This window comes from Eleutherodactylus coqui, chromosome 4 (genome assembly GCF_035609145.1).
Source record: "Eleutherodactylus coqui strain aEleCoq1 chromosome 4, aEleCoq1.hap1, whole genome shotgun sequence".
Taxonomy (NCBI): Eukaryota; Metazoa; Chordata; class Amphibia; order Anura; family Eleutherodactylidae; genus Eleutherodactylus; species Eleutherodactylus coqui.
In genome coordinates this window covers 270798401-270810901 of record NC_089840.1, presented here as the reverse complement: position 1 = coordinate 270810901, position 12501 = coordinate 270798401, and the positions used below count along the sequence as shown (strand labels likewise).

Genomic DNA, 12501 nt, shown 5'->3' with positions numbered 1-12501 from the left:
AATATGGGGCTACCTGTAGGGCAATTATCCTACCAGGGTAAGAGATGTGCATCCCCTTTCCGCATATTGCCCAAAGGTTTTTATAGTTTTTTTTTTATGTGGGTTACTGTTTTTAGATGTTTTGTTGTCTGTTTATGGTTTTATATTTTTCAGATGCTCTGGTTTTAATATTTTTAGCTTTTTTGTTTCTTAGTATAGTTATATGCAGCTATATACAGATCACTCAACAACGGTAAAATATATTTTTTTATACATTGGGGAATTTATAGCACAAGCCTCTTAGTACATTTATCACATCTGGTGGAAGGTCCATGTGCCGGACTGAAACCTGCCCCACTTATGAACTGCTGTAGGTTTCAACTATAATTTACTCCAGTTTCTAGCATTAAATACAATAAATATTATGGGCCACACCCTATAATGTTAGGTGAGATGTGGAGCACTTCCTTTTTGGGGCATATTCTCTTTAGCGGGCATATACTTTTGGGGGCTCATACATTTTAAGAAGTGGTATTTTTTTGGAGGGGCACATACTTTTCAAGGGTATAACATAATTTTTGTCAGGCACATAATTTTCATGGAGCACATACCTTTTTACCATAAGGACAATAAATAAGATTTCAGCCTGTATGTACTTACTTCTAATAGTAAGATCACCAGAGCCCCAATAACTGAGATGATTTCACCAACTAATCTTAGTTCATCTTGTGATGTGTTGTAAGATTCCTGAAGAAGAAAGTAAAAATAATGCACAAGCATCAAAAAGAGTTGAGGGGAAAAAAATCCCATCTTGCCACCCATTCTGACTTCTCTCCCCCATGTATGTCAGTCTCCAATGGTCCATGTTTTTTTTTTCCTGCATTTCTTACTTTTTTCTATTTTAAATTCCAATAAAAATTATAGCCCCTCCCCCAACCTGAAGACTCCTCCAAAAGGAAGAGCAATTGTGTCTGTAGACAGCATTGTTTCAGGGTTGGAGAAGAGGCTCCTCCCTCTCATCTGGAAAGAGCAGAGTACTAGCTACCATGTCCTAGATGCAACTCGGGTGGGTAATGGTTCTCATTGAAGAGGCCTGGTGGATATAATGAGACTTATTTTCAGGCAATGCACCACTGGAAAAAAGTATGGAAATTATGTCATGTTAGCCAAACCAGAAACTTCTCCAAAAGGAAAAGTGACCCATCTGTAGACAGATTATTTCAGAATTTGACTAATGCAAGTTAATTTGCATATCTTCTCCCATGAAGCATTGCTTGAAAATAAATCTCCATACACCTACCGGGTCTCCTCAATGAGAAATATTTCCTAGAATTAAGAAATTAAAAACACCTTGAAAGAGTAATATTTGCAGACTTTTTTACCAGAAGGTTGGCTTGTACTAGAAGAGTAATGTCCCGGGGATTGGTTGACAGGTTTTGTAGAGGCTTCAGAGGTCGATTAGCACAGCACAGAGAGACACAGGTCATATACAGGACATATATTGCAGCCAGAAACCAAAAACATGGCCGTCCAAACTGCTGCCACTTCTCATCAATAAGCTCTTTCACTGGAGAGATGTCCAGAATCCGGCGTGCCTAGCAAAAATTTCCAAAAAACATTTAAAGAGAAAATGGGTGTCCTACATGAGTCATCTTTACATCTATGTATCTCCCTGTTAGATATTTCATTACAAAACATTTTTTAAAGCTATACTAAAAATCAAGGACTGAAACAAATAGCAGACAATTGTCAAGCATATAATATAAAGAGGACATACCTCAGCCTTGCGAGAGGTGACAATGAGATGAAGAACAGAACACGAAGTTCCCCAGGAGTCAATCTCAGTTAAATCGTACAGACTGTAAGTTGTTGGACCCATTGACTGCACTGTCCTGACTCCTTTGTTGATGATGTGCTGGAACATCTACAGGTAGAATTCAGTAATATGTAAAATCTAGAATCATACACCTTATGGATCAACGATCAACATAAGTGTTAGGACTTCATGGACTATAGGTGTTGTTGAGCAAACCATTAGAACCCTCTTCAAGGTTGAACTCTGCTGAAAGTTGAGTTTGGCATGAACCCAAAATAAGCTTTTAGCAAAGTTCTACCTGAAACAGGGTTCTACAGGTTCACTTCGTTATAGTCCTGAACACTGGTGGACAACACTGTCTAATAGCCATAAAAGCCCTGTATAACACTGTAACACTCCCAGAATGTTGTGCAGGGCTTTTATGGCTTTAAACTCTGTTATATACTAATTTTAGGGGCTTGGTGAATTTCCAGTTTGGTTAGAACTGGTTTGGGCCAAACCAAACTTTTTTGCAAATGTTTGTCAAACTGGCACTCACAATGGTTTAATCTACACCAACTAGCCATAAAATTAAACCACTGATGAGTGAGATATTATCTCACTTCAATGATGCCTGTTGGGGTGATATATTAGGCAGCAAATGGAAAGTCAGTTCTTGAAGTTGATTTTGGAAGAACAAAAAATTGAAAAGTGTAGGGATCTGAATGATTGTTAGAAGGTCTGAAGAGTGTTGTATAAATGAATGGTCGGTCTTGTGGGGGGTTCCTGGTATGTAAAGGTTATCACCTACCAAAAGTGATCCAAGGAAGGACAACTGGTGAACCAAAAACAGGATCATAAGAGCCCAAGGCTCATTAATGCACATGAGCAGTGAAAGCCGCCAATCTGGATTGATCCCACAGACTGCAGGACAAATTACTGATAAAGTTCTTGTTGGTGATGATAGGAAGGTGTTAGTTCACACAGGGCATCGCAGCTCACTATGTATGGGATTGTGTAGCCGAAGACCAGTCAGAGTGCCTATGCTGACCCTGTCCACCCCTGAAAATGCCTTCACTGGGCACATGAGCATCAGAACTGGAAGAAGGTGCTCTGGTCTGATTAACAATATTTTCTTTAACATCATGTGGACTGCTGGGTGCGTGTGCATTGCTTACCTGAGGGAGAGATGGCACCAGGATGCACCATGAGAAAAATGACTAGTCTGTGTAGGCAGTGTGGTACTTTGGGCCATATTCTTCTGGAAATCTTGGGTCCAGGCATGCATGTGTATGTGACATGTACCACTTACCTAACCACTGTACAGACAAGAACCCCCTTTCCCAATGGAAGTGCCTCTTTCATAGCAGGATAATGCACTGGACCCACTGCAGAAATTGTTCAAGAATGATCTGAAGAACATGTTATAGTGTCCAAGGCATTGAATTGCCCTTCAAGTTCCTCAGATCTCAATTCGATCAACCACCTGTGATTTATATTTGAAAAAACAAGTCCGATCCATGGAGATCGTACCTCACAACTTACAGAAACTGCTGCCCACACCTTGTGCCACATACCGCAGGACACTCTCAGAGGTCTTTTGGAGTCCATGCCCAGACAGGTCAAGGCTATTTTGTCGGCACAAGGGTGACCTACACTATAATAGACAGGTGTGGTTTTATGTTATGGCTAATTGGTATGCACTTCTTATAATCTGTAACTTCTGAAAGTTTATAGAGGTTTTGTTACTTTTTACTATTGATGACCTATTCTCAGCGGCGGATCCCCGACAGTCTACTGTTGATGGCCTATCCTGAGGATAAGTCATCAATAGTAAAAAGTTCAGAATAAAAACGAATAATGTACCAAAAACTGCATTTTAAAATGTATTTCCCTAGTAACTTAGGAATAGCAGGACTATATCATGTGTACATCACAACAATGTGTCTCTGCTTAATTATCCACATCCTGCACCATAAATGAAGTGAACTACAATTGCTTACAACAACATTTCCTTCAGCGGCAGCCATCTTCAGCGGAGTGAGGCCCTGATTATTTATTATTTGGTCCAAACAAAGGCCTCTCGGTTTAGGGTCTAGAGAGACAAGGAGGTCATACATCTGGCAGGCTATAGCCTTGCTGGGCTGGAGGGTCAGAATGTGAAGCACAGTGTTTCCTGCAAGGAGGCACCAGTTAATGGGGAGAATATCAATACTATTCCATTTGGATAAGAGGCACATAGTTTAATTGACTCTCACCCCAGCAGTCCAGAGAGTACAGATTCGCCCCATTCTCTACAAGTAATTTCACAATTTCTGTGCTTCCAACACATGCAGCGAAGCTTAAAATATGTTCTCCTAAGGGGAAGAATACAATGCACAAATATATGTATAATTGCAGATGTTGAAACTGTAACAATGTAAAGGGCTTTTCCCCTTTAATTTAGGGAGTAGCTATTCTCATTGAAGAGACCCCGTGGGTGAGACTTATTTTCAGGCAACGCCCCCTGGCAAAAAGTATGCACATTGGCTTATCTCAGTCAAGCCAGAGACTCCTCCCAAGGCAAGACCACCCCACCTGCTGATAGTCAACCATTAACTTGCTCTGTACTAACAAAGGGAAAGAACCCCCCAAACCATCTGTCTACAGATGGGTCACTCTTTCTTTTTTGAGGGACCCTTTTAATTCAGGGATTCATGTTGTAAGGTAATATTGTCTAGACCAGAGAATCATTATACCAAAGTAGAAGAGGCCCTTAGGTTTTTGGGTGAAGAAACTGCCAATTGCTCTTGGAGAAGAGACATCAGCGCCTCTCTGTATGAGTATCCTGACGAAGTTCATATTTTGATTGACGGTGGCGATGTGAAGAGCTGTCTGTCCTGTAGATGAAGCAGTGACAAAGGGAGATGAGACTAGGAATATTAACAGGCGTTCTACTATTCCTAAAGACAAAAAGTGGTGGAAATTGTGCCATTCATAGTAAACATAGATTTCATTCTGTGTCTTTAGTACAGGCTGAGATGCAAAAAAAGGTATTAAGTAGCGTGCGCCTCTTAATAAATTTGGCAAATTTTATTCCAATGCATTTAAATGCACTGTGGTATGGAACATCAATCTTGATAAAACTTCCCCCATAGCAATAATGTAGTTTTCCTTAAAGGGGCTATGTCACCGTTTAATATTGATGACCTTTCCTCAGGATAGGTAATCAATAGCAGATCGGCAAGGATCTACTGCTTGACATCCCTGCCAATCAGCTGATCCATTGGCCTACTGTCAGTGCATGTGGGGCCAGAAGACTTCATTGATGGTCAGGGTTAGAAGTATAATAAGTCCACCCACAGTTGTCGTGATTTTAGGTGCAGAAGGCAGCCCCATGCGGATGCTTGCGGGGAACGATACGATATTTTACACCTATACGAGATAGAGGCAATAGGAGTTATCTTCTTTACACTAGTTTCTCATTCCATCCAGGTCCAACGAAAGATGTTTTTTGTGTGAGATAGAGATGCTGCCTAACCCATTGCTTATTGGTACTCAATGACGTATTTCTGCAGTTATTCTATTTTATGTCGCGTCCCAAATTCGTTGGACTCCCTATGATCGTCGATGTTTTATGTACTCTGCACCGTGTAATTGTAATTGCAATTGTTGTCCTGTTATTACCTAAAAACCTCAATAAAATTTGATTTTCAAAAAAAAAAAAAAAAAAAAGAAGTATAATAAGTGACTTCACTCCCATTAAAATAAATGGGAGCGAAGCTATCTATTATGCTTTTGACCCTGACCAGTGGGGCCAGGTGAGACGTGTAATAGATGGATTCTCTCCATTGATTGAATTGAGGTATCTATTACATTTCCAACTCTGACCACCAATTTGGATGTCCGCCCTGCTGCACTGACAGTGGACTGAAGGATCAGCTGGGATCCCCACCAATCTGCTATTAATGGCCTATCGTGAGACATTTTGTCAATGTTTTATTGGCTGTAAATCTCAGCCTGATCTTGGGTTTAATGACCTGGACTAACATCATTAGCGCTGTTATTTTGGGTCATTATAACCAAAGTCAGGCTGGGATTTGAGATCATAATTTTGCACCCAGATCACTTTTGGTTGAAACTGCCATTAAAGGGTTGGGTCATAAATCAAAGGAATAACTTTCAATTCGGGATAACTCTCAAATCAGTGGGGATTCAAATGCTGGGAACGTCACCGTTCCTGAAAACTATCGAGCTCTGCTATCTTCAGCGGTTGCAATAAAATGAATGCTATGGGGGTGCACATGTGCAACTACTGTTGCCATCACTACAGGACGCATTGCAAACCCTTTCTCAGGATCATGGGAATCTCAGTAGTCAGATCCCTCCTGATCTGGAAGGTACCCTCTATGCTGTGGATAGACGATGATTCTCAACCATGGCACAACCCCTTTTAAACTTAGAAAATTATTAAAATTTGTCTCTGCTCTTCCTGTGATTTACATTCATGGTCTTATATCAGTCTCCTAGTGAAGCAGAGAATGTTTTTATTAAGTGCTAACATTGACCTTGGTAGATCTCAGAGGTCATAGGAAGGTTCAGCAGGTATGGAGCCTCGTTTAGGAGAATTTGTGCTGCTTCCACGTTATCGTACAGGGCTGCCATGTGCAGGGCTGTTTCTCCTAGAGCACCTGATTATAAAAAAAGGAGACAAAAAGTATTTGGTGACATTATGGTAGAGCATTAGTGTGTTGTGTTTTTCAGTGAAGATCCGGAGGGGTACTGTTTTTCCTTGTAGAGAGCATCAGGTAAGCATGAGGAGACTTATAGGCCATGCAATGCTGCTCTGGGAAATTTGCTATGCAAATCCAATGCCTTTAACGCAACACTTATTGGATGGTAGCTTCCCTATAAGTCAATGTCCAAGCTTCCAAAAGGCCTTCCAACATGACTAAGGATGTAAGCCTAACTAGAGTCTTCTCCATAAGGAAAATATACCCATGTGCAGACCACTATTTCGGGGTTCTTGCTTCCTCATAGTTGTACAGTGGTTGTAGTTGGCTGGATGAGAAGAGACACATGTAAAGCCATAGCATGGTCAAGGTATGCCCACAAAGCAGCAGAAAACCAGAATATCATGTGATTTTCAAACTGACTGTTAATGGCCTCTAGTTTTTAGATTAAACCGTTGTCTACTTGCAAAACTGCATGGATGCCCGTATGGCCCAGAGTGCTAATGCAGAAATGCAGTCCTAAGTGCTCACTCATGACCTGATGGTTGCAAGTTCAATCCCCACTTGGTTCAGGTAGCCACCCAGCTCAAGGTTGAGCCATCTATGTGAGGTCATAAAATGAGAACTCAGCTTGGTGGGGGTAAAATTACTTGAAAGTGCGGACTAAGTTAGAGCTATACAAATAACAAGATTTATGGACGTTTACAATCAATTTGAAAACCAAACCAATTATGTTTCAGCTGCTTGTTTGGGCATTTTAACCCTTTCCAATCCCCTGTCTGACCTCTGTAGACATTATGATTTAAGGCTGTACAGCTCCGATGTTGGAAGACGTCCGTCGGGGTTCTCTTACTGTATATTGCCAGCCTCTCTGCTGTTGGAGCCTATCCAACGTTTCTCCTCATGCAGTACTGGCTTTAGCCAGCATATAGCGCCGTTGTATAATGGCAGAAAAAGAGTAAGCCCCCTAGGAAAACCAGGATACAAATTGGATTGGAAAGGGTTAAAGCTATTATATGTGTCTCTCTACACTAAAGTGCCATAACATACTAAGTTAAAACAATAATATCAGCTGAAGCATTGACACAAGTAATAAAGTCAACAAAAGGAATATTTCGCAAACAGCATCTTTTTGGAAAGTTTTCAATGCAGACAAAGCCAGAAGGGGATCTAGCGAGAAGAAGCAGTACAAATCCTTCTTCTATATTTCCTACTCCTTTTGAATCCACTTCTGGCTTTCCCTTGTCATACACAAGTAAGTTTGATCATTATTAGTTGATGGTCTGGTTATCTCTTAGAAACCTACCTCTTTGGAAGGGGTCACATTTGTCTGATGATAAGATCTCTCTCAGAAGTTCTGCATTATTCTCTTTTGCAGCTTGAAGGATGGGCATCTCCTTGATCCTAAAATGGCAAAGTATGTCAAACAGTGCCTTCAGACAACAGGATGGTAATGCAGGACACTTAAAGGGATAGCTTGAAGACTCTGGGGGTAAATGCAAAATGTACAGCAGCCCCACACCTAACATGTGCAATTTCTAATACTGTGTCACCTTATGTGCTAGAGAGGCTTTAGGGCCCCATCAGACACAGGGCCCCATCTGCACACCACATGGATACACACTAAAATCACTTGAACACAAGACAAGGAAAATGTGTCCTTACAAGTAAATGTATATATATATCCTTTCATCTATTAAGAAACTATTAGCGCTTCAGCACATCTTGTGTCTTGTATATAGGAGCACACTTTTCATGTCAGGTGAAGCTTTTCTAAACATTCAGCGTAAAATCTGGATGCCAGTTTTGATCAATACCTTCTTTGTTGTAGCAGGTCTGTGTTAACCTCCTGCTCCATCATGTCTAAGTGGCTAAAACAGAAGCACAGTTCACGTGGAGACATCTTCTTCGTGTTCATATTATACCTGAAAGATTGGGAAAAAAATTGATAAATGACCTTTTTAACATTTCTAATTATATTTATTTCTTATATATATATATATATATTGTGGAAGGATTGTACAATAGGAATATTAATATTTGCAGATGATATAATGTAAAGTAATTAACACAAGAGAGGACAGAATATGTTTGGTTGCAAATGGACCCAGATAATTTGGGGGCTTGGGCAGAAAATTTGTAAATGAGGTTCAATACTGTTAAATGTAAGGTTCTGCACATGGGCAGAGGAAATACAAGTCACCATTACACACTAAATGGGAAACCACTGGGAAACACTGACATGGAAAAGGATTTGGGGGTTTTAGTTAAAGGGGTTGTCCCGCGGCAGCAAGTGGGTCTATACACTTCTGCATGGCCATAATAATGCACTTTGTAATGTACATTGTGCATTAATTATGAGCCATACAGAAGTTATCAAAAGTTTTATACTTACCTGCTCCGTTGCTGGCGTCCTCGTCTCCATGGTGCCGACTAATTTTCGGCCTCCGATGGCCAAATTAGCGGCGCTTGCGCAGTCCGGGTCTTCTGCTCTCTTCAATGGGGCCGCTCGTGCAGAATGCCGGATCCGTGTAGCTCCGCCCCGTGCCGATTCCAGCCAATCAGGAGGCTGGAATCGGCAATGGACCGCACAGAAGAGCTGCGGTCTACGGAGGGAGCAGACCCCGGCGGCCATCTTCAGCAGGTGAGTATGAAGACGCCGGACCGCCGGGATTCAGGTAAGCACTCTCCGGTTTGTTTTTTTAACCCCAGCATCGGGGTTGTCTCGCGCCGAACGGGGGGGGGGGGGTTAAAAAAAAAAAAAAACGTTTCGGCGCGGGACAACCCCTTTAAAGGGGTTGTCTCGCGGCAAACATCAAAATTTTACATTACCCCATTCCCCCTGTCACCCCCCTGGCATAAAATAGCAATTTAAAGTGGTTTTTAAACCGCTTGCTACTCACCGATCCGACGAAATATGGAGTTATAAAAGTCTTCTCCCTAAGATGGCCGCCGGTCCTTTCCCAGGGATGCACTGCGGTTTTCTCCCATGGTGCACCGCGGGTCTTCTCCCATGGTGCACCATGGGCTCTGTGCGTTCCATTGCCAATTCCAGCCTCCTGATTGGCTGGAATCGGCAAAAGTGACGGGGCAGAGCTACGATGACGACGCGGTGACCAGCGCTCCGGCACAAGCGGCCCCATTCACCAGGCAGAAGCACGGACTGCGCAAGCGCGTCTAAAAACGCCAGAAGACATCAGAATTAGACGGAGCCATGGAGACGGGGACGCCAGCACCGGAGGGGTAAGTGAATAACTTCTGTATGGCTCATATTTAATGCACAATGTATATTACAAAGTGCATTAATATGGCCATACAGAAGTGTATAACCCCACTTGCTGCCGCGAGACAACCCCTTTAACTTTAAGATTAACTGGAGTAACCAGTGTCAGGCAGCTGCTGCCAAGTTAAATAGGATCATGGGGTGTATCAAAAGAGGTCTAGGGGCACATGACGAGAACATTGTTCTTCCTCTTTACAAGTCACTGGTCAGACCCGCTTGAGCGGGTACAAAGGTTGCATTTTTCCCTCTAAAATTTGGAAAACTGGCTTCTAGCTCATGAGTGGGGGTTGCCTTCCTCTGGATCAACATAAAAAGATATTCTAAATTGGATGGGCACAAGTCTTTTTCAGACTTACACATTATGTTATTATGTTACTAAGGTTGCTTTCCACAATGAAGACATCTGCTCCAAAATCCACATTTCTAACATGCAGATTTCACCAGGGATTTGCTGTAGAATTTCTACTAATTATACTCTCAGCAAATCAGCAGCTATTCTGCAGCAAATCTGTGGCAAAAAGCTGCATATTGGACATACAGATTTTGTTGCAGATTTCTCCATGGTGGAATTTTCTGCCACATCTGACATCATCCCAAAGCCGCGGTCAGATGAGCGATTTTTTTTGCACACCTATGTGCTCAAAAGAAATCGCGTCTATTAGAACCATTGGTTTCCCATGAAGTGTTCACATGTCTGTTTTTTAGAGGCACAAAATACTCACACCTGCAAAAGATAGGAATGCGCGCTGTTAAGGTCCGTGCTGCGCGTGAAGACAGAGGTGACAGGGTATGAAGGGAGTCCCGGAGGGTTCTGTTAATCCTCGTGGATTAACAGCACTGTCACAGTGTTCAGTGATGAGGGATCTGCTGAGGGATCGAAAGAATCCCCTGTCACAACTGTCACAGAGGACCGCGATGCTATCTCATTGCTTTCAATGGGCCTGACACTGCTGCCGCCCCTTTGAAAGCAGTAGGATGGAGGCAACCCCTTGCAGTGATGACTTGTGGGGGGGACTGTGGGAGGGGGGGGTGCTTGAAATATAAGCCCTACCCCAAGAATCATCCACAGCTGTTAAAAATAAATAAATAACTCACCTAGAAGCACTCTCCGGCTCGGGTGCCGGCATGGGGGAGCGGTGAGTAGCGGGGGGGGAGAGAGGGAGAGAGAGATCTCGCCTCCGTTCCGCTCCGCTCTCCCCCGCAGCTCCCTGCCCACCGCCGGCACCCAAACCTTTTGTCTCGAGCGGGCAGGTACTCGCTAAAGGCAATGCTCACTCGAGTAATTGCCTTTAGCAAGTATGCTCGCTCATCTCTAGTTATTCCACATGATGTCATACAAAAATGCACAGCGCCAGACTTGCACTTTTTTTTTGTAACCCTGTCTCCAAAACAAAGAATAAATTAATAAAAAAATGATAAAAACACTCTAAAATTAAAAAAAACTCTAAAATCATACCAATAAAAAAACTACAGCTATCCCCACAGACAACAAACAATGGTGGTCACAATATGGAACTGAAAAAAATGTTCTTTTAACAAGGTTGTAGAGTCCTTACAAATCTACAAACTTTTTTTAAAAAGTTAGATTTTTTGAAAGCAACAAAAAGCAGAACAGAAACATTGTTGAGTCTCCAAGTGCTAATAATACTAATTGGGTGCTTTCACACAGGCGGAATATTTTCACAACACCACTATGGAATTTGCTGTCATGTGGAAACATGGCTAACATGCGGATTTTGATGCAGAATTAAAAATGTCGGAATTCGCACAACCACATCAAAATTTGGTGATTTGTGTGAAAGCATCATAAGAGAGTTGAAAAAAGCTTAAAATCGCAAAACTAATTGTACAAATGTAAAAGCAAAATAAGTGTAAATGCCTTTTTATTTCTATAGCTAGTGATTTATCTGTGCGCCTTAAGTACCATCATTGACTATAGTAACAGCAAACATTTAAAGTCAGCACAACATTCTGACCCAAATCGATGTTACATCCCTTTTCTCAATTCTCAAAAAATCCCCCGGTGAGCTTATAATGATGATGATGATGTTTATTCTCACCTTTGTGTCCACAACTGATCCTCTAGATATTATACTGTAAACAGTCTGCTATTAGATTTCCGTTGTTTGGTTAGTGGTGTCCAATAAAGCATAAATTCCACGTTTTTCATAGGCATTGTCACTTTGAGGTCTGAGCCATGTCTTGAGTGACCGTGATCCGAACTCCTGGTCCGCCTGCAGAGGACTTTGTTCTATCTGAGTATAGTCTTTGAGGTTGGTAGGGGGGAAGGGGAATGGGTGATTATCCAGATCATGTATAAGAATGCGGTGAGACCAGTTAAGTTAGGTAAAGTAGATGACACTCTGTTAAAATTGTTCATGCACAACAACTCATCTGCATAGATAATAGTCAAAGACTTAAGGATAAAGCTTCACCCAGTTGTAGTACATCAGGGCCATAGGTAGAGCTGGTACCAATATTCATGCTGGACCCCTCTAAGCTGCTTATCCTCCTTTACCCTATGTGGCACCTGCAGTTATTCTTCTTTGCACAGAATGTCAGAAACTAAAGGAAATCTGCCAAAACAGAAATGTATTCGCCTCCATTTTGGCCGATTTCTAACATAGCAGAGATAGCTTTCGCCCAGAGATTCTATCCCCATCTGTTTTTTGAGATTCGGGAGACAATCCAGAACAGAACCCTGGACAGATACTCAAATATGATGTGGAGTG

General features: G+C 42.0%; 1 protein-coding gene across 2 annotated transcripts in view; it reads right to left on the bottom strand.

Annotated features, from left to right (window-relative positions):
- The window catches only part of LOC136626349 (transient receptor potential cation channel subfamily V member 6-like), a 28821-nt gene extending 16769 nt beyond the window's left edge, over positions 1 to 12052 (bottom strand). For both annotated transcript variants that reach the window (XM_066601332.1, XM_066601333.1), the window contains exons 1-10: positions 11830 to 12052; positions 8304 to 8411; positions 7793 to 7890; positions 6322 to 6444; positions 4513 to 4653; positions 4033 to 4131; positions 3778 to 3950; positions 1757 to 1903; positions 1362 to 1574; positions 640 to 726 (exon numbers count right to left, since the gene is read on the bottom strand). In XM_066601332.1, the coding sequence (XP_066457429.1) occupies positions 640 to 726; positions 1362 to 1574; positions 1757 to 1903; positions 3778 to 3950; positions 4033 to 4131; positions 4513 to 4653; positions 6322 to 6444; positions 7793 to 7890; positions 8304 to 8404 (1182 nt within the window). In that variant the 5' untranslated portion in view covers positions 8405 to 8411; positions 11830 to 12052. The remainder of the gene's footprint in view (positions 1 to 639; positions 727 to 1361; positions 1575 to 1756; positions 1904 to 3777; positions 3951 to 4032; positions 4132 to 4512; positions 4654 to 6321; positions 6445 to 7792; positions 7891 to 8303; positions 8412 to 11829) is intronic.
- Positions 12053 to 12501: the final 449 nt, after the last annotated feature.